At 51.5% G+C, this 21,079-nt stretch overlaps 3 protein-coding genes across 4 annotated transcripts in view; 1 reads left to right on the forward strand and 2 right to left on the reverse strand.

Moving 5' to 3' along the window:
- TEX28 (testis expressed 28) lies at positions 1-8,513 on the forward strand. Its single transcript, XM_006043646.3, has 4 exons — positions 1-6; positions 1,098-1,864; positions 7,740-7,875; positions 8,160-8,513. Exons 1-4 carry the CDS (start codon positions 1-3, stop codon positions 8,511-8,513), a joined length of 1,263 nt encoding a protein of 420 aa, XP_006043708.2.
- On the reverse strand, positions 3,819-7,219 carry LOC102395563 (40S ribosomal protein S27-like). Its single transcript, XM_045164470.1, has 2 exons — positions 7,163-7,219; positions 3,819-4,049 (listed from the first exon to the last, which is right to left on the reverse strand). Exons 1-2 carry the CDS (start codon positions 7,217-7,219, stop codon positions 3,819-3,821), a joined length of 288 nt encoding a protein of 95 aa, XP_045020405.1.
- Positions 7,269-21,079, reverse strand: part of LOC102405199 (opsin 1, long wave sensitive) — a 27,524-nt gene continuing 13,713 nt past the window's right edge. The window contains exons 1-6 of one of the 2 annotated variants that reach the window (XM_025276469.3): positions 17,818-18,298; positions 17,149-17,445; positions 14,779-14,947; positions 13,251-13,416; positions 11,812-12,051; positions 7,269-9,046 (exon numbers count right to left, since the gene is read on the reverse strand). In XM_025276469.3, the coding sequence (XP_025132254.1) occupies positions 8,936-9,046; positions 11,812-12,051; positions 13,251-13,416; positions 14,779-14,947; positions 17,149-17,445; positions 17,818-17,911 (1,077 nt within the window). In that variant the 5' untranslated portion in view covers positions 17,912-18,298 and the 3' untranslated portion in view covers positions 7,269-8,935. Of the gene's footprint in view, positions 9,047-11,811; positions 12,052-13,250; positions 13,417-14,778; positions 14,948-17,148; positions 17,446-17,817; positions 18,299-21,079 lie in introns of those variants that run through there. The other variant, XM_044936891.2, reaches the window with a different exon arrangement.

The following is a 21,079-nucleotide window of genomic DNA, read 5'->3' on the forward strand; positions in this document are numbered from 1 at the left end:
ATGAGGGTACCTGGGCCATTCAGCATGCATGTCTTCAACTTCATGATATTACCAAATGCTTTCCCCAAAGTTTTACACCATTTACTCTCCCACCCGGAGTGATGGAGGGTTCCTGTTGTTTCATATCCTGTCTGAGATTTATTACTGTTAGTCTAAATTTTGCCACTCTGCTCGGTGCATAGTGGTATCACATTTCTTTTTTAAGATTAAGGTATAATTTGCATAGAATAAAATACACGGAACCAAAATATCTATTACAATATAATCACTCCTGGCTCTCCGCTGGGAGAGCGTTTTCAGATCAAACACATTCATGAAGGTGTTTTTAGTTAAAAAGTAGGGACAGAACAGAGGCTCCACCTGTCCTGATCATACCTATATCTCCTAGTTCATCACTGTCCACTCTGCCCTGGCTTTCTGTGTTCCAGTTATGCTGTTATGGCCATTTTTATTTTAGAAGTGAGAAATCTGACCCTCTGAGTGCTCAAGGTCTCAGAGTGGTGGTGTCAGGATTTGAACTGGGCTCTGTCTCCAAGGCAGTGTGCTTACTATTATCCCTTTCCACGTAAGAGACTCCTTTGTGTTACAGTAGAACCATCCACCCTGGATGGTCAGCTCTATGAGAGTACAGAATGTGTCTGCCTTCTGTTCCACATGGCAGACTCAGGAATATGTGTTCAAAGAATGATTAGGTGAAGGAATGAACCTGTTAGGCTGCAAATCTCCATGCCTCTCCCTTCTGTCCACCTAGCAGTAGCAATATAGCAAGCTGTATGAGTTGATGGAAATGAGTTTATTCCATGCTTCACAATAACAGTTCTCTATAAAATGAGATTCACAGCTGGTAAATCTTTGAAGAGAAGTTCAGGAACAGACAGGGCAGGTGTGGAGGGTGTGCTAGCCACCTGGAGATCACAGTGAGGTATGCCATGCCCATAAAGCATGTCCAGTCTGTGTCGCATGTACTCACACATGTTTTTGCACATGTAAGTACGTGGAAGTGCATGTAGGGCATGTAAATACCTGCTCACACCTGGAAGTATTGTTTAGGGTGGAGCAATGAGTCTGATTCTCCCATTGTTTGCCTCTTACGGAAGTACCCGTTTTGTGATTCTTATCTCCCAATGCAGACAGAATACACCAAGGGCCCAACTACCACCCTCTCCTCCAGTGTCCCCTCCTGTAGATCCCTGTCATCCAGCGAGGATGGCCCCAGTGGCCACTCCAGCCTTTCAGATGGGAAGCTGACCTGGAACGTACAGGACAGCATCAAGCACCGTATCCTCTACCTCTCAGAGCAGCTGAGGGTGGAGAAGGCCAGCCGTGATGAGAACACAGTGGGCTACCTCAAACTGGTATCCAAGGCCGACCGGCACCAGGCCCTCCACATCCGGCAAGCCTTTGAGAAGGTGAACCAGCGAACCTCTGCCACCATCGCCCAGATTGAGCGAAGGCTCCGCCAGTGTCATCAGCAGCTGCAGGAGCTAGAGGAGGGCTGCAGGCCCAAGGACTTAGTGCTGGGGACCAAAAGCAGCCTGGACAACAACTGCAAGCAGCCCCGTGAAAAGGTTCTGTGTGCAGAGCCCCCCCGGCCAGGTGGAGAAGACTGCTCATCCAGCGACCTGTCTACTGTCATCAGACACGTCCCTCTCCAGGCTCATTTCCCAGCCTGCCAGCAGCAGAGGTCCTTGGAGAGCAAGTGTGGGGCCCAGCCACGAGCCCTGCTGGAGCAGAAGATGAAGGAGGAGCTGAGAGAGGTCAAGATGGTCCACTTGAGCCTGCAGGAGTCCTACCAGAGCCTCAGGGAGCAGTATCTGACTGACCTGCAAGCATCGCTGGAGTCCCTTCAGAAGGAAAAGTCTAGGTGAGGCGGAGCTCCTGGCCACCTGGGCTCTGGGGAGGGCAGGGGTGGTATCAGTGTTCCTCTCGGAGTGGCAGATGATACATGAGTGGAATTGCCTTGTCTGCCCTGACCCCATCAACTGGGCTCATGGCTAAGTTGAGGCATAAGCTCCCATGTGGGTGATATGTTCCAAAAATGACTGCCTTCCAGGGAATGCTTTCTCTCCTCCTCAGCCCCTGGTGCGGTGGGTTGATTTTATTCATCCAAGAGGCTTCCCTGGTGGCTCAGACAGTAAAGAAACGGCCTGCAATATGGGTGACCTGGGTTTGATCCCTGGGTTTGGGAAGATCCCCTGGAGAAGGGCATGGCAAACCACTCCAATATTCTTGCCTGGGAAATCCCATGGACAGACGACCTGATGGGCTACAGTCCATGGGGTCACAGAGTCCAATACGACTGAGCAACTTGACACTTTCACTTTTACTTTCAAGACCAGACTAGGGTCCACTAACAGGGGAAAAAAAAGGCAAACTCAATCTCTCAAGGACATCCCCATTTCTATTGAACCCTTCTTGGGGTGCCAGCCGCCCTCATAGGTGCCAAGCTCCCTCCTCTGAGCCCTGCAGTCATCCTCTGTTTGCATAGGGAAATCCTACCTGCACTGACACTGCTGGACCAATCCCTGAAGGGCAGTTAAAGGAGTATGAAGGGGCAACCTGCTGTCAAGTAAGGCAGCCAGTCACAATTCAGGTTTTTTTGAGGGGTGACTTTTTCAAGGTTATTGTAGTTGTTCCATCACTATTGCGTCCAACTCTTTGCAACCCCATGAACTGCAGCACACCAGGCTTCCCTGTCCTTCAGCATCTCCTGGAGCTTGCTCAAACTCAAGTCCATCTAGTTGGTGACGTCATCCAACCATCTCATCCTCTGTCGTCCCCTTCTCCTCCTGCCTTCAATCTTTCCCAGCGTCAGGGTCTTTTCCAATGAGTCAGTTCTTGGCATCAGGTGGCCAAAGTATTGGAGCTTCAGGTTCATCATCAGTCCCTCCAGTGAATATTTAGGACTGATCTCTTTTAGGATGGACTGGTTGGATCTCCTTGCAGTCCAAGGGACTCTCAAGAGTCTTCTCCAGCACCACAGTTCAAAAGCATCAATTCTTCAGTGCTCAGCCTTCTTTATGGTCCCCTTTTCAAGGTTGGTTTTATGTAAAGCAAGACCAGAACTCAGGACAGTTGTGCATTTCCTTGTATGTTTCCACACTGCCTAGGCCAATGGGACTGTGGTGCTCTAGAAAGTTCTTAACCCATAGCATATTAGTGTCTGCCAGCTGTACTGGGGAGCAGAGCAAACTACCTCCTCGCAAAACTCTGTGGGAATTGTGCAAGGTTGCGCTTCTAAGTCAGCACCTTCCTCATACCAACACCACTACCAGTGAACTGTGAAATAAACTGGCATTGTCTTCAGCCACCAAGATGTTCTGGTCATTGGCTATAGCAGTTAGCCTACCTTGATTAGTATACATTAAAAACAAAAAAGCAGGTCCATAGGACTCAGATTTCTTGAGAGAAATGGTGAATGGACTGAAGAAGACAATGCAGTCATAGTGACAACAGGGAGCGTTTAGCATTGATCACCTGTACCATTCAGCGCCCACTTTACAGAGGGGGAAACAGTCTCAGGCACAAGGGCATATGTTCAGCTCAATGAAGTGTCACCCGGTGTCCACAGCTGGGCACTACCCAGGCCCCTGCGATTGTCATGTCTTCTCTGGTGTGTCACAAACTGAGGTTTCAAACTGGAGAGTTCTGTGACACTTCTCACAGGTTATATGTATTTGCTTTCAAGAGGGCTATTTTCTTTTTCAATTGAGACAAAATTGACAAAACATAAAGTTATTAATTTTATTTTATTTTTTATCCAAAACATGTTTATGGGGATGGTTTCCCATTCCTCTTGATACAGGTTACTTTTAGTGCTACTTCCGTCTGCAGGAGCAGCCTTCTGTAAGCCTTGCTTTTCCTCCTGTAGGCTGGCGGAAGACAGTAGAGCAGCCAACACACAAAACTACCGTTTGTGCATAGCTAAAGACAGTGATGATTTTATAACATCCTGGGCATTTCACATCCATGAAATAGGAATTGAGGCTCTGCACCAGATGCTTCTTCTTGTGTTTCATATTGTCTTCTGGAGAGAGATGAGGGAGATCCTTTTAAGAGGCATGTTCTTATAGGGAGGTTGTTGCTGCTGGAAAGGCTAAAATTGCTGATTTTAAAGTGTACAATGGCATTCGGTGCATTCACAGTATTGTGCAATGAAAAGTACATTATCAATAATAGTTCCCCAACGTTTTCATCGGAGAAGGCAATGGCACCCCACTCCAGTACTCTTGCCTGGAAAATCCCAGGGACGGGGGAGCCTGGTGGGCTGCCGTCTATGGGGTCGCACAGAGTTGAACATGACTGAAGCGACTTAGCAGCAGCAGCAGCAGCAACAACAACAACGTTTTCATCACTCTGGAAAGAGACACTGCCACTCCCCATTTGCCTTCCCTCAGCCCCTGGTAACCACCAATCTGTTTTCCATCTCTCTGGATTTGTCTGTTCTGGTACATTTCATGTAAATGGAAGCATATGTTATATCAGACTTTGTGTCTTCTTTCACATAATGTAATGATTTTGAGATTTATCCGCATTGCACACAGGAGTGGCTCATTCCTTCTTGTTCAGCAGTGCTCTGTGATGTGAATGCAGTGCATTGACCCATTCATTTGCTACCAGTTGGGGCTGTGAGGAGTAGAGCTACTGTGAACACTATGCGTGTCTTTTTGTGAACATATGCTTTTATATGTGAAATTGCCAGATCAACATCTAAAGCAACTTTCCAGCATGTGCTGTGCTTAGTCGTTCAGTCATGTCCAACTCTTGGCAACCCCATGGACTGTAGCCCTCCAGGCTCCTCTGTCCATGGGATTCTCTAGGCAAGGATACTGGAGTGGGTTGCCATGCCCTCCTCCAGAAGATCTTCCCAACCAGGAATCAACCTTCCCAACCCAGGTCTCCTGCATGATTGTACCATTTTACATTCCCATTAGGAGTCTGTGAGAGTTTGAGTTGCTGCACGCTCTTGCCAGTATTTGGTGGTATGGTCAGTCTTAGAAGTTTCAGGCTCCTAAAGTCAGGTGTCACCTAGTGGAAGGGAACTCTAGATGGTGTCACCAAAGTGCAGTTTTTTTTTCAACCTCAACACTACTGGCATTTTTGACCAGGTGATTATCTGTTGTAGGAGGCCATGCCACGTGTGGTGGGCTGTTTAGCTACGTCCCTGTTCTCTCCCCACCAGATGCAGTTGGAGGGCTTTCGTCTGGCCGTCCTAACAAAGTATCTCAAACTTAGTGGCTTCAAACAACAGAGATGGATTCTCTCAGTTCTGGAGGTCGGCACAGTGAAGTCAAAGTCAGCGTGTGGGTGGGGCTGCGTCCTTTCTGGAAGGGCAAATCTGTTCCTAGCCTCTCCCAGCTTCCGGGGGCTGCTGGCTTCCTTAGCTTGTGGCCTTGTCACTGCAGTCTTCCAGGCCAGCACCTTCCCCTTCCCTGTGCTCTGTCTTCACATGCCCTTTTCCTCTGTGTGTGACCGTTGCTGCTGCCTCCACTTCTAAGGATGTGTGTGACATACCACGTGAGCTTGGAGGAGTTGCTCTGTCTCTACCAGGTTACCCCATCTGCCCCGCTTCATCCTTCCCACCTCAGTCTCTCCATCTCAGACTTCTCTATGTTTCAGGCTGTTAGGTTCTAGCTCAGTTTGTCAAAGCCCATTCTCAGCTATGAACAAGAATATACTTTTCTGCAGCAGCAATGATGTTTGAGGCCATTTTTATCAGACAGGGTGGCCTTAACAGCTTTGGAAGAATTTGAGGGGCGTTTCGGTTGACCATCATTTTGCCCTCATAAGAGCATTTTGCACGGTGGTGCTTCTACCTCCGTGGCTGTAGGAGCTGGACAGAAAGGAGTCCTTGACCAAGGGAGGGACGTGTCACAAGCCAGGACCCTGCTGTGGCCCCACTGATAAGGAGAGATGGAGGGAACAGCCTTACATGTTAATATTGTCTTATTCAACAGTCTCTGCAAGAACGTGTATAAGAGTATAGTCATTTGTTCTTAGAAATACATTAATGAAGAATCTGCTTGCTAATTTCATCTTCATGAAGAACATGTTCATGAATATACACTTGAACCTGGTAGATATCTTGAATGTCCTTGCAGCTCCATCCCATATGTGAATGGAAGGACAGACACAGGGGAATCTGCTTTCAGGGTGGACACCCCACTCTCTCCCCTTCTCTGTGGGTGGTAGTCTTAGTCAGGTTGTCAGACCAATCTCTTGTCAACAGGGAACAGGGCAGAGACTGGCTCTTGATGAACTGGCTTCCACAAATGAGTGTTTCAGCTTCTCAGCTGCCTGGGGACCATCTCCACGGCATGCCAGTCAAATCCCTGAACAGGACCTAACTGAACTTCTCACTTCCCAGTTCCTATCCCTGCCTCTGCTTCTCTGCAGGACTCCAGGCCCCCACTGGTATCCAGCGTTGTCACCCTGGCTCTGGTCAGGCCTTCCTCAGTTTTCCTTAAAGAGCCAGAAGCTGCCTGGCCTGTGTCTTTCCAGCCCATCCTTGCTGGTGCCCAAATGAGGGACCTCAAAGTGTTTTTTGACATCATGAAATATTCTAAACCCAGGGAAAGCAGAGAATAACTTGGTCAAGGTTATCTGTCCACCCCCAGCTTTCTCATATCTTAACATATTCAAATTTTATTTAAGAAATAAAAGCTTAAAAGATGAGTTGCTTGAAACTCTCCCCTTCACCTTCCCCCCTTCTGCCCACTTGCTATCCTTGTTAGGCGCTTAGCTTTTCCAGACATATTTTTAGACTTTTGCTACTTAAATATGTGGCTGTAAACAACAGGTAGTGATGTTGTGTGTTTTTTTTTTTTTTGATAGGTCTACTGAGATATTACTTACATGCCATAAAATGTACCATTTTAACCGTATGTTTCAATGAGCTTTAGTAAATTTACTTAGTTGAAATGGCAACCCACTCCAGTGTTCTTGCCTGGAGAATCCCAGGGACGGGGCAGCCTGGTGAGCTGCCGTCTATGGGGTCGCACAGAGTCGGACACAACTGAAGCGACTTAGCAGCAGCAGCAGCATAACCGTTACCACAATCCAATTTTGGTTTCTGTTTTAATAACAGCTTTATTGAGATATAATTGACATCCCATACAATTCACCCATTTAAACTGTTTTTCTCATATTCACAAAGCCGCGCCATAGTCGCCACTGTCTCAGTCCGGGGCCCTGTCACCCCTCCCAGCAGAAGCTCCATCCCTGCTAGCAGTCACTCCCCACCTCCTCCCTCCCCCAGCCTCCTCTCTCTTTACGGATTGGCTTATGCTGGGCATTTCCTACCCATGGTGTCATACAGTTATGTGGAGTTTTGAGACTGTTCCATCCTGATAATCAACAGATGATTTTTAGGGAAGAGCTACTGCACACGAAACACTGGGGTGGGGGTATATATATATATATATATATATATATGGAATTTAATGGCATACACAGGCAGTTTAGATCTCGATTTCTACTTCTTATATATTGCTATTTTTGTAAAGCCATTACAAAAGAGTGACTATATATATAAAAGATTCATGAATATTGGTGTGTGTGTGTGTGTGTGTGTGTGTGGCTGGCTGATGTGCATCTGGGGTGTTCTGAGACCGACCTGGAGGAGGAGTCAGGGTTCGACTGCAGCTTGAGGAGAGAGGAGGAAGGCGTGTTCTGAAGCCACATCTAGTGTGGCTTTGAGCAGGGTTGCTCAGGGCCTGTCACTGTCTTTTGCTCCCAAGACAAGTGCTGCTGGAAGGACAGGTGAATGGGCACCTGCAGGGGCACCTGGACGAGATTTACCACCTCAAACAGAACCTGGCCTGCACCGAGGAGAGAATCGTCTACCTGTCCTATGAGAGAGCCAAGGAGATCTGGGTGAGCAGCCCTGGGGGTCCTTTGTGAGAAATGGCTGATAAGGAGGTGGTGATAGGGACCAGGCCAGCAGAAGATGAGGGAGTCTGCTCTGACACCCCCGGAGCCCAGGGAAGGGATCGTGCCTGGCACTGTGCCCCTGCAGCGCCTGGTCTTTATGATCACGCTGCCCTCTCCTGGGGCCGGGGCCGGCTTAGCCAATCTGGGAACTCGGGCACAATCTGCGACTCTCCAGCTCCTGGGCAGCAGGGACGCAGGGTCCCAGCTTCATGGTCTTCCTCCTGCAGGAGGTCATGGATACCTTCAAGAACCGCATGGGCAAGCTCGAGGCTCTGCAGCAGGTGACCCAGCTGGGGCTGACAGAACGCCCACAGAGCTGGCCCCAGGACATCCTGTGCCACTTGACGAGCCTGCTGCTGAAGCTGGCCACGGTGCTCCTGGTTCTGCTGTCCGGCACTTGTGCCTGCCCCCTGCTGCTGCACTTGCGCCTGCACACATGCACCATGCTCCTGCTCCTTGGGCTCAGCACCCTGGCCTGGCAGAAGCGGCACGCCATCTCTGCCCCAGAGTGGCAGGCCTGGGTCCCCTCCAGGTGGAGATGGTTTGCCAGGGCCTCTCGGCCTCCACCCAAGGGGCCTTAAAAGGCCTGGCTTTGCTAGCTCCTCCCACCTCTCCAGATGGCCACTGCTCAGCTCTGCCTTTCCTGGTTCATCCCTGGCAGCCCGGTGATGCCCACCTGCTTCACACTTCTCTTTCCCACCTGCAGACAGGAGGCTTATAAAAGATGAACATCTCTGGAGTACTGCACCCTTCTCTACCCTGCGTGCCCTCCCGTGACCCAGTGACCCAATGCCCAGAGGCTTGGTTGCCCCCAAATGGCCGGGGCAGCCCCTGTGACATGGTTGTTTTTGGCAAAGAGAAACTACAATTATTTCACAGGGATGGAGAAGCAAGGGTGGGGAGGCGGGGTGGATGGGGGCCAAAGCCCTGGAGGTGGGGACAGGTTCCATTTTCCATTTTCGGGTGAGAGGCAGGCGTTTTCGTTTTCAGGGCTGGCAGAGACTCATGCAGGTGACACCGAAGAAACAGATGACGCCTCTGTTTTGGAAACACTGGAGAGTTCAGAGCTGTCATCCACCTTCTTCCCAAAAAGTTGCAAGATGCAGTTTCGAAACTGGCAGGACAGAAAGGGTTATTGAATAGCAGAGCAGGTAGGGCCAGTGTGCTAGGCTAAATGCAACAGAAGGGCCCTGTGAGGATAGCAGTCCTTATGTGTCACCTTGATGGCTTAGGAGGCCTGAAGCTGAAACTCCAATATTTTGGCTACCTGATGAGAAGAACTGACTCATTGGAAAAGACCCTGATGGTGGGAAAGATCGAAGGCAGGAGAAGGGGACGACAGGGGATGAGATGGTTGGATGGCATCACCAACTCAATGGACATGAGTTTGAGTGAAGTCTGGCAGTTGGTGATGGACAGGGAGGCCTGGTGTGTTGCAGTCCATGAGGTCACAAAGAGTTGGACAGGACTGAGCAACTGAACTGAACTGACGGCTTACACATTCAGAATCTACAAGGAGAATGGAGGAAGGCTCTAGTTACTCCTTGCACAGGTGGATAGTCTATCCCTGACTATTAGGTTATCTGAGTTACCTAATTGACCAGTTGATGGTGACTACTGTGGGCCAAATTGTGTTCCTCCAAAGATACGTTCAAGTCCTAATCCTTGATGTGATTAAGGTACATATTATCATGAGGTCATATTGGAGTAGGGTGGGGCCTTATCCAATAACAGATGTCCTCAGGAAAAGAAGGCAATTTGGATTCAGACACAGAAGAACACCATGTGAAGGTAAAGGGCAGAGATCACAGGGGACTCATCTCCAACGCGAGGAACACCAGAATTTATGGGTACCTGTCAAGACCTAGGAGAAAGAACCAACCCTGCCCACACCCTGATCTCAAACCAAGAGAGAATAGATTTCTGTTGTTTGAACACCCCTAGCTTGTGGTACTTTGTTATGACCGCCCCATGAAACATATACAGTGACGAAAGATGATCCCAGCTAAGGGGCCAATGTCTGGGAGAGTCTCAGAGGCATTCTAGTGAAAAGGAAAGTAACTGTTGTCTTGTTTCTGGTCTGTCAACAAGGGGCCAGGTAAGGATTAGGTAGGCAAGAGCCCACCTCATCTCTTGAACCAAGAGTCTTCTGGCATCAGGAGGACTCTGATCTGTGCTGTGCTGTGCTTAGTCGCTCATTTGTGTCCAACTCTTGGCGACCCTGTTGACTGTAGCCCGCCAGGCTCCTCTGTCCATGGGGATTCTCCAGGCCAGAATACTAGAATGGGTTGCCATGCGCCCCTTCAGGGGATCTTCCCAATCCAGAAATCGAACCCAGTTCTCCTGCACTGCAGGTGGATTCTTTACTGTCTGAGCCATCAGGGAAGCCCAAGAATACTGGAGTGGGTAGCCTATCCCTTCTCCAGGGGATCTTCCTGACCCAGGAATTGAACTGGGGTCTCCCACATTGCAGGTAGATTCTTTACCAGCTGAGCTACCAGGGAAGCCCTCTGCTCTTTGCTACTGAACCCCTAATGGGATATATGCATTTTCCAGATTATATCTCATGACTGAGTTAACAACAATGCTTTGAGAATACAAAGCAGAGGCGTTTCCTATATATTTGGGGCCTGTTCTTGACTACCTCCAATATCAAAACTCTAGCAAAAACATAATTATTGAAGTCAGTAACACCAGAATTGGGCTGAGCAGCAGAAGAGACTCAGCTGAAGACCCAGCAGACGAGGCTGAGGGATCCATTGGCCACACACTCAGCATCTACATACTGAGCACCCACGCTGAACCCATGTGTCTTTGGGGTATCTGCATTGAATCAAAAGAGCAACATTTCATGTCCTTGTGGAGCTCCATTCCAGAAAATTCTCTCTGAATGCAACAGGAAGGGATAACAGTGTGGAAAGGGTGAAAGCAAAGTTTGAAAGCCTGGAGAATCTGGGAATGCAGACAGCGGTAGAGGAGGGAGAGTTCCAGGGGGGAGAATGGAAAAGCTCAAGAAAAGACAAAGATGGCCTAGGATTCCGCAAGTGAAAGCTAAACCTCAGAAGAGACCCATGGGAAAGACAGGAAATGAGGGCCAAGGGGTGAGCTCTGCTCTTGGTGTGAAGTCCTGGGGACTCCATAGTGGTGTTGGTTATACTCGATAACTTAAACATTACCATGGTGAGATGCGAGGCCCCTGGGAGAGTGGTATTCTGACCCGCAGACCTTTCTGATTATCAAGCCACATCACATCTACTTGACACCTTAGTGGAGTGGACATGATGGATTCAAGGAAGAATAAGGCAAATGGCCCTTCAAAGATGATGGTCACCTGTAATTTTGCAGGAAGTCTAGGAGTCATGGGCAGTTTATGCTGAGGCTCAATATGCCAGCTTCTGATGGCTGCCATCTGGCAAGACCACAGCATGTCCTGCCTGGAGTGACCCACAAAGTTAAGAAGGCCAAAAGTCAGCACAGGCAAGAAAGGCCTCTGTGTCCTTGTCAGAATTGGGGTTTGAATATGGAAAGATTAAGTTCGCGAGAAGAGTTGTGTCTGTGAAATCAAGACGCACATGCCCAGGGTACTCTGTATGCTAGATGCATTCTGGTAATCCTAGGGTGTCTGAGCTCCAGGCTCAGCTAAGGCCAGCCAATGAGATGGGCATGCACACATAGTGCCCTGCAGGAAGTGCCCACTGTCAAGCCCAGAACATAAAAGGATCCAGAGGGACGGCTGTCTGGGGCTGGGTCACTGGTGCCAAGCCTCCCAGGGTTATTTTCCTGGAGGTCATTTTCAGGCAGACACACTTCCTGGTGGGAGCCATCACTGGGCTCTTCCAGGGTCTATCTGCAGTTTGCTCTGCCAACTGTGTGCCTTACCTGGCGGTTCATGAAGACATAGATAATGGGGTTGTAGATAGTGGCACTTTTGGCAAAGTAGGCTGGCAGGGCAGCCACCAGAGGGTGGAAGGCGTAGCCGGGGTGTGCAGCGGCGAAGCAGGCAAAGAAGGTGTAGGGCCCCCAGCAGAGACAGTAGGCGAAGATCATCACCATCACCATGCGGGTTACCTCCTTCTCTGCCTTCTGGGTGGACTCAGATTCTTTCTGCTGCTTTGCCACCTGGGGGAGATGGAGAATCATCCTGGGGACCGTGAGGGGTATCTCAGGAGATTCCCTGCTGCTGACTTCCCTGGTGGCTCAGATGGTAAAGTGTCTGCCTACAATGCGGGAGACCCGGGTTCGATCCCTGGGTTGGGAAGATCCCCTAGAGAAGGAAATGGCCACCCACTCCAGTACTCCCACCTAAGGGAGTGCCTGGCCTGGCCAGGGCTGGTCTTGTGGGAGTTCTTAGAGGCTTTGAGCGGAACTTGGCTAACACCTGCCATGCCCTTGGCTTCGCTTGGTTCCCATCAGGAGGCGGGGAAGGAGCTAATGAGGCTGTTTCCAGCCTCCCCTAGTCCCCTATCAGAGTGTGTCCCCCTGCCCCCACCGCCCTTCCCCACGGTCAGGTCTCAAGGGTGATTGATGGCTGGGGTGTGTGTCCCGTAGCCCAGATTCCACAGCTCATGACTCGCCCAGCCCAAGTTGTGTGTAGCTACCCGTGGAAGTCAGCTAAGTTGCTTCTGATCCCTGACTGCCAATGGGGGGTGGGGGTGGGCAGCGAGAAGGGGGAGCAAATCACAGGCTGAAGGCAGGGGGAGGGGAGCTTATCTCAGCCGTGATGGCCTCCCCTCCACAAAGAGCTGCGACAGCCTGTGCTGAGCCGATTGTGGGCACAAGCCGCTTTGTAGAGGAAAGTCACCACCCCAGAGGCCTCAGACTCTGTGTGCCAGGCCCGGGAGGCACCTTCAGGCCAAGCTGATTGACAAAGACGCGACTTCTGTGTGGTGTTTCGGGCAACTCGGGGGAGTGCAGAGTTCTCAGAAGCCCTTCTCCTGCCTTGCTCTGATTTCCTGCACCCCGGTGGCGGGGGAGGGGACCAGCTTCTCAGGGAGGAGGGTGTGAATGCACCCCTTGGACAGCCCCCTGAAGGGAGCCCTCGGGTGGCAGCCTTTTGAAAATACCCCTTGCTTTGCAGGTTTTGCTTTGGGATCTGGCCGTCTGTGGCTAGCTTTCCTCCCCACCCCCCTCCCCGGGGTCAGCTCTGGGTCCCTCCACAAAGAGAGGGGGGCCATCCCTGCCCACCCTGTACAGGCAGGGCCAAGGGAGCCTCACGTCTGGTTTGGAGGCAGGAGAGCAGACTGTGCGGTCCTCTGTGGCTCCCCTCTGCCTGCATGATCCAGCAGGCAGGAGGGAAGCCAGGAGGGTGAGGCGCTCACCGCTCGGATGGCCAGCCACACTTGCAGGTAGCAGAGGATGATGACGCTGAGTGGGATGAAGCAACACGTGATCATGAGAACGATCATGTACGACTGCACCCCTGGGTAGGAGCTGCCGCTGAACACATCGGGGCCACATGAAGTCTTCAGGCCGTGGGGCCAGTACCTGCAGAGAAGGGCCAGAAGCCCGTGCTGAAATGGGCAGGGACCAGAATCTCCACCCCGGCTCCCCAATGACTTGATTGAGGGTTGTTGGGCTTTTTTTTTTATTATTGTGGTGAAATTCACATTACCCGAATTGACTTTTTTTGCAGTTAACAGTTCAGGGCCATCTAGGACATACACGGTATGGGGCAACTGCCACCTGTCTGCTTCCAGGACATTTTCATCACCACCCCTCAAAGGAAGGCCTTTGGTAGGATTTCTGTAAATCCTTCTCCATCTCTGATCTCATTTTCCCCTCTTTTATTTTTTTTTTTTTGGTGGTAAAACACACATAGGTGGCTCAGACGGTAAAGCATCTGCCTGCAATTGGGGAGACCCAGGTTCAGGAAGGGTCAGGAAGACCCTGGGTCAGAAAGATCCCCTGTAGAAGGAAATGGCAACCCACTCCAGTACTCTTGCCTAGAAAATTCCATGGATGGAGGCGCCTGGTGTGTTACAGTCCATGGGGTCACAAAGAGTCGGACACGACTGAGTGACTTTACTTTCTTTTTTGCTTTACACATAATTAGGAGGTTTGGTACATTCACGATGTTGTGCATCCATCACCAATCTGGTTCTACAACATTTTCATCATTCCCATCACATCCTGTTTTTACAAAGGGGAGGTGGGGCACCCTCTTGCCTTAAGAACAGCTGTGAGCCCCTGAGGATTACATGAACATGTGTTCAACAATCCCAGCTATTGTGGGCATGGGGGCATGAGGAGGGTGACAGACAGAGCCTCGCCTCCATGATGATGGAAGCTTCCCAAAGAAAGAACTTGTTCACCAGCTTGCACCAGAAGACAGAAATGCAGCAGCCTTGTCCCATCCTGCCCACCCAAATATCAGAGCCGCTTCCTTGGAAATTCGGGTCTTCTCCCAAAGAATCCACTTGATGAGGACACTGGTGAGCTGCGACCCAAGGAGCCTCTGCAAAGGGGGCCCCTTAGCAGGTGCAAGAAAGAGGCCTGGGACAGAGTGGGTAAGACTCTGTGTGCCCAGTGATCCAATGTGCCCATGGCCTGAGCCTGCAGTGTTCCTCTCTGAGCTCTCATGAGCTGCTCCTGTCTGGGAGAAACAGACCTTTGCTGAGGCTTGGAGGACCTGTGCCCACGTGGCAGCCAGGCAGAGTCATACAGCTGCAGACCTGGCCTGCTTGAAGGGCCCTCAGGAGGAGTCAGGTCTACTTTCACTTCACTCCTGGGGCCACAGAGGCCCAGAGACAGACAGTGATTTGCCCCAAGGTCTTAAAGTGAATGACGAGTTTGACCCTCCTTGCCCTGTTCTACACACATTGTCTTCCTGGCACCCCGCCTCCTCACCTACTCCAACCAAAGATGGGCGGAGCCGTCCACACAGCAGCCCAGATCCAGGAGAAGGCGATGCCCGTGATGGCCAACTTGGCATCAAATCTGACGTTGCCAAAGGGCTTGCAGACCACCATCCACCTCTCCCAGGAGATGATGGCCAAGGACCAGAGACCGGTGATCCCTTTGGGGCAGAGCAGACATAGGAGGGCTTTGAGTCAACACTTTGCAAGATCAAGAGGGAGAACGCCCCCACCCCCCCCCCCACCTACCTGCAAAACCTGATTCTCCAAAAAGTGTTTTCGGGTCCATGGAGCAGGTCTCTTGGTCAATTTCTTTCTCTAACACCTGTGTCCCCTGTTCCTTCCCTGATGTGCATGCAGCCGCCTCCCTTTGCCCACTCTGGTTCAGCCTCATGGCCCACCTCGCTTCTCATCTCTCTTTTATCTGGCCACCAGCCTTTCTCGTGATACTGTCAATGCAAGTCCTGATGGCCACGTACACCCCTGAGGCCACACTGAGGTGCCACCGTCCCAGCCAAGGCCAGGAAACAGGACGTGTCCGGTGACTGGCACACTCCAGCCGTGGGCATGCCTGCCCTCAGCCCAGGCCTCTCAGCACGGCCTACCTGGCAGCAATCTGTGTGTGGAATTCAGGGCTCCATGAGCTGGGATGGGGCAACAATGTGTTCATTTCCACCAACGTCTGCTGGACACTTGGCCTCCCTTACTCCCAACATGAGTGCAGTAGCGTTAGCAGCACCTGTGGCTTGTCACTTTACAGAGGTGCCAGGCATTTGCCAAGACAACTATATTCATTACCACGTTGACCTTTCAGGGGCTCTCCAGCCAGATACAGTTGATACTTTCATGGAGTGGTGTCCTGAATACTTCTACAAACTACTTTTAATATGAACACTTTGAATGAGGGACTGTGTCATTAAGTCATGTTTCATACTTCAATAACCGTATTTCAGTATCATTGGCTTCCTTGGGAATCTATGGCCCCCAAACTGGTGACCTGAGAGCAGACCTTGAGCAGTTACAAAGGTGGGATGGACGGGATGGAGGAGCCACTCGGGGGCCCTGGCATGAGCTACCCACGGTGCCCAAAGGGTTTGAACTTGGTTAGGTCAGTGAGCAGAGGTGACACTGCCAGTGGCTCAGGTCACTGACCAGGTCCCCTCTCACCTGCCCCGCTAATCCTGTTGTCTTTCTATGGCTCATCTCTTGAGAATCCAAATTGGAGATCACTGTAGGATAATGAGACAAACCCAACATAGATGTGGGTGCCAAGGACCCAGGCATGTGAGCAGGTGGCCATGGGAACTTAAAACCGGGAGGAGGCAGCTGCGAGCCTTTGCTGCTTTGATGGCTGGAGGCCTGGAGACAGGGTGCACGTGCTGAGCACTGGGGCCCTTGGACTCCTTGTCATCTTCGGTGGATGCCAAGCTGCAACCCTGCAGCCCTTGCTTCTCTCCTGGGGGTGTGTGCCCCCGAGGGGTCCATGTCCTCTTCATAGGCCCCTGGCAAGCAGATCTGGCCTCCCAGCATGCCCCAGCCTTGCCTAGTGCTCAGCGTGTGGTGGATGCCAGCCAGCCCTGGTTTCCTCACATCCTCCCGGCTGTTGGCGAGCCTCCTCTTGGTCTCCCCCTCCAATCCCCTCATCCCCATCTCAGCCTGCCATCCTGGGCCTCCTCCGTCCCTTGTCTGCCCACCCAGCCTCCGGCCACCCAACCAGCCTAGCTGTTGGCACCCCACCCTCCTCGCCCACTTGGCGTGAGTGCCCTCGCGTCCTTCTGACCCAACATCCAGCTCCCTCATGGCCTCCTCCAGGTCCCGGTCCTCTAAGGACTGATGGCACCATATTCTCACTATCCAGATGCCCGACAGCACAGAGCAACGAACACAGGGGCTTGGCAGCCAATGGAGATCTCAGCAGAGCCATGACCCATGTAGAAATGAGCGATCAGTCTGGGGAAAGGGACATAGGATCTAGTTTCAATATCTCAGGAGCTCTCCTGGGAATTGCTTCCTTGCCAGGGAAAAACTGACACAGGTGAGCTGAAAGGGCACGTGTCCCAGATTTGAGTGGGAGTCTCATTTGGGGGGCCTCCTGTGCCACCCTGTTCTGGGATTATGTGGATCTGTCTGTCTCCACCCATGCCAGCTATATGGTCTCAAACTGAATGTCACCAGGTCAGGTCTATTTCAGAGCAGACACCTCTAATGGTCCCAGCCCAACTTCCCCAGCAGGTCCATCCCCCTTCAAAGATGTGCTGAGCCTGCGTCCCACAGCTGCCTCTGGTGATTTCGCCCACATGGCGGTCTCCTTTATGTGCAGCAGGCTGGGTCTCCCCCAAACCCAGGCCCCCAGGTGACTTACCACACAAGGAGACAGTGTAGCCCTCCACAACACACAAGGGGTGGCCCAGCACAAAGTAGCCATACATCTGGTTCACAACGCTGATGGTGCTGGCGATGATGGTCTCTGCCAGGTCAGCGATGGCCAAGTTGACCAGGATCCAGTTGAGAGGGTGGCGGAGCTTCTTGAACCTCATGGTGGCTGCCAGCACGAGCCCATTAGTGAAGACAGATGCGATGACCACGAAGACCATCCAGGCGCTGGTGAGGTGGTACACCCATCTGGGAGCGATGTGGTAATTGGGGCCTTCAAAGGGATCTTGAGGCAGGAGGTACAGAGTGAGCAGAGGACTCGGGCAGCTGCTTCATCACCTGTACGGCCACACCTGCCCTTGCCTTTGCAACTGGCCTTAACCCCCTAGCTTTGTTCATCTGCAGGCAACCTTCCCTTGATTCTGTCTCTCAGACCCAAGGCCACGACCTGCTGGAAACACCTGCATGGGCATCCTTGAACTTAACAAAGCATCATCCATGCCAGGTATTGCTCCCTGGTCTGAGTTGCCCACCCACTCCTGGAGTGTGGTTGGCTGGCTCCTGCTCCCCTGAAAGCCCCTCGGTGCCCCGGTGCTGTTGCCTGTGTGCCCTGCACATCATTCTGTCATCAGATCTTTGCTCGTGGTCTCCCTCATACCTGGGTCCTCAGCTGGTTCATACCATCCATTGTGACTCTGTGCCCTTGCCTTCCAGGACCCTTTCCAGATTCCCCAGCTGAGATTTAACTCCATATCGGAGCTCTGCACGTGCGTGTCCTGTCTTTCTCACTGGACTGTGTCTCGTGCATGTACAGTCAGTCCCCCAAGAATAAATGATTGAAGGCCTTTGCTATGGATTGGATTGTGTCCCTTCCAAAAAAAGGCATGTAGGAATCATAACCCCCACTCCCTCAGAATGTGACCTTATTTAGAGAAAGGGTTTGTACAGAGATGATCAAGTTTTGATGACGTTGCTAGGCTGGCCCTAGTCCAATAGGACTTGTGTCCTTACAAAAAAGCAAAATTTGGACACACATGCATTCAGGAGAAGATGGCCGTGTGAAAATGAAAGTAAGGATCAGGGTGGTGTTTCAATAGCCAAGGGATACCATGGATTACCAGAGATTATTATAACCTGGGGGAGGGATACCGTGGATTACCAGAGACTACTATAACCCAGGGGAGGGATACCACGGATCGCTGGAGACTACCATAAACTGGGGGAGGGATACTACGGGTTACCAGAGACTACCATAACCCTGGTGGTGTTCCCTGGTGGCTGGTTTGGGGGATTAGCCACCTGGATGGGTGAGGAAAATCTGATGGTTATCAGCTCTGAGCTCTGCTGTAGAAGGGATAGGCTACCCACACCAGTGTTCTTGGGCTTCCCTGGTGGCTCAGCTGGTAAAGAATATGCCTGCAATGCAGGAGACCTGGGTTCGATCCCTGGGTTGGGAAGATCCCCTGGAGAAGGAAATGGCAGTCCACTGTGGTACTCTTGCCTAGAAAATCCCATGGACGGAGAAGCCTGGTAGCCACCGTCCATGGAGTTGCAAAGAGTCAAACGTGACTGAGCGACTTCACTCACTCACCATAACCCAGGGGAGGGACCTGGAACAGAGTGTCCCTCAGAGCCACCGGGAGGAGCCAACCCTGTCGAGCCCGTGATCACTGGCCTCCTGAACTGGGAGATGATCAATTTCTTTTGCTTAAGCCACCCAGTCTGTGGTGCTTTGTCATGGCAGCTGGAGCAAACACACAGAGAATGAGGAGTAACTCCCCTTTATTATGACAGTGGGTCTACACCTTTCTCTGTTGGAAGGACCTTTCTGCCACCACCATTTTAGCAGATTACTCAACCACTAAGTGATGGAAACAGGATGATGGGGAGAGGGGTTGGGCAGAAGGGCATGGGTCAGCCCAGGAACAATCAACTCATTTTCTTCAACAAATAAATTTCAAGGACATTGAGGGAAAACTTCTAAAAGTATGACTTTGCGTTTATGTTTTTAAAGAGTCCTTTCTTCTTAGAGCTACCTTCTGAAGACTTACAGAGGAAACGATGTGATGTTTTGGATCTGCTTCCAGAAATTGGCAGGAGTGGTTAGTGGACAGGATAGAGAGGAAATAAGAGAAGTGACGGACACCCTAGTGGAGGGGACAAGTGATGGGTACCCAGTGCCATTATCCTCTCCTATTTTGCTAGACACATGAATTTTTGTAAAAAAAAAAATTACAATAAGGAAATCTGGGGCATTGACAAAGCCCCAGGTGCCTCCAGGAAGAGTGTTGTTGGATCTCCATCAGGGACATTCTGGGGTGGAAACCATCAGGTCAATGTGAACTTCACGGTTCTCCACCAGTTTGGTTTGGGAACCCTATTGCTGGTCCTGCTCTGGGTGTCAAGGAGCCGGTGTGACTTCTGGAAATTGTGGCAAGTGAGACATTTTTCCCTTGGACTGCAAGGAGATCCAACCAGTCCATCCTAAAGGAAATCAGTCCTGAATATTCATTGGAAGGACTGATGCTGAAGCTGAAGCTCCAATCCTTTGGCCACCTGATGGGAAGAATGGACTCATTGGAGAAGACCCTGATTCTGGGAAAGATTGAAGGTGGGAGGAGAAGGGGATGACAGAGGGTGAGATGGCTGGATGGTATCACCAACTCAATGGACATGAGTCTGAGTGAACTCCGGGAGTTGGTGATGGACAGGGAGGCCTGGTGTGCTGCAGTCCATGGGGTCACAAAGAGTCGGACAGGACTGAGCAACTGAACTGAACTGAACTGAGACATATTTGAAGGAACTGAAGGTCTTCAGTTGGAAGGAGGGACCTGCGGGGTTAGGGGCTGGGGGTCATTGGCATCTTCAGCTCTCTGACGGGCTGACAGACAAAACCTTGTGACTGGGCCATGCCCAGGGCTGAATGCCAGCTGCCTCAACAGAGTTTTCTACTGTCTGGTGTGGCTGAAGCGCCTTTCCTCAGGAGCCAAGCTAACTTCTTCCCTAGCACATGCCGCCAGGGGCCAAGGGCTCCAGGGTGAGCTTGGACAAGACGACCACCGTGGTCTCTTCTATCCTTAGGCTCTCGAAGGCACTCACCCCGCTCTGGGCCACCCGAGCCTCCCGCTCCTGCCAGCCATTTCCGTTTGGCTTTGGGAGATGCAAAGATGAGTTAGGCCCAGGTTCCTTCCCCAGGAAGAGAGCCCCTGCATAGACGCAATGGGGTTGAGGGCAATGAGCGCTCACTAGCAGTCTAGGACAGGGATTCTCAGAGGCTCTGTGAAGCCAATGTGGTTTAAAAATGCACATTCGATATGATGGTGTCCTTAGGGGCTTCCCTGGTGGCTCAGATGGTAAAGTGTCTGCCTGCAATGCAGGAGACCTGGGTTCGATCCCTGGGTCAGGAAGATCCCCTGAAGGAGGAAATGGCAACCCACTCCAGTAGTCTTGCCTGGAGAATCCCATGGACAGAGGAGCCTGGTGTGGGCTACAGTCCATGGGGTCACAAAGAGTTGGACATGACTGAGTGACTTCACTTTCTTTCTTTCTTTCTTTTTGTATTCAGAAAGTACCCCCCCATTCATGGCATCATAAAAGCTAAGGGGAGCAAAGGGGTACAGAGGCTCTCTGGGGTGGATGGGTGGCCAGCCAGCACCCCATTTGCAGCCACTTGGGCCTGTGTCCCCGGAGGGCTGTTCCAGCCAGTCCGACCCAGCCTGCTTGCTCACCTCTGGTGGAGTTGCTGTTGGTGTAGGTAAAGATGCTCCCCTGGGTGCTCTCCTCAAAGTTGGCCTGCGGCTGCCCACCTGCAAGCCTTTGGGGGCCCCATGCGTGGGCCATGGCTCTGCAAAGCCCTGTCCCTGATGCCCGCCGGTCCTGGCACTGCCCGGGGGGCCACAGTGCTTTATACCAGCCTGTGG

Source organism: Bubalus bubalis, chromosome X (genome assembly GCF_019923935.1).
Source record: "Bubalus bubalis isolate 160015118507 breed Murrah chromosome X, NDDB_SH_1, whole genome shotgun sequence".
Classification (NCBI taxonomy): domain Eukaryota; kingdom Metazoa; phylum Chordata; class Mammalia; order Artiodactyla; family Bovidae; genus Bubalus; species Bubalus bubalis.

Coding starts and splice junctions, on each gene's coding strand:
- TEX28 (XM_006043646.3), top strand. Junction 1,865..7,739: donor CTTCAGAAGGAAAAGTCTAG/GTGAGGCGGAGC, acceptor TTTGCTCCCAAG/ACAAGTGCTGCTGGAAGGAC. Junction 7,876..8,159: donor AGAGAGCCAAGGAGATCTGG/GTGAGCAGCCCT, acceptor TTCCTCCTGCAG/GAGGTCATGGATACCTTCAA.
- LOC102395563 (XM_045164470.1), bottom strand. CDS start 7,219: ATGGAGCTTCTGCTGGGAGGGGTGACAGGGCCCCGGACTGAGACAGTG. Junction 4,050..7,162: donor CTGAGACAGTGGCGACTATG/GCGCGGCTTTGT, acceptor GCCTCTTAAAAG/GATCTCCCTCATCTCTCTCC.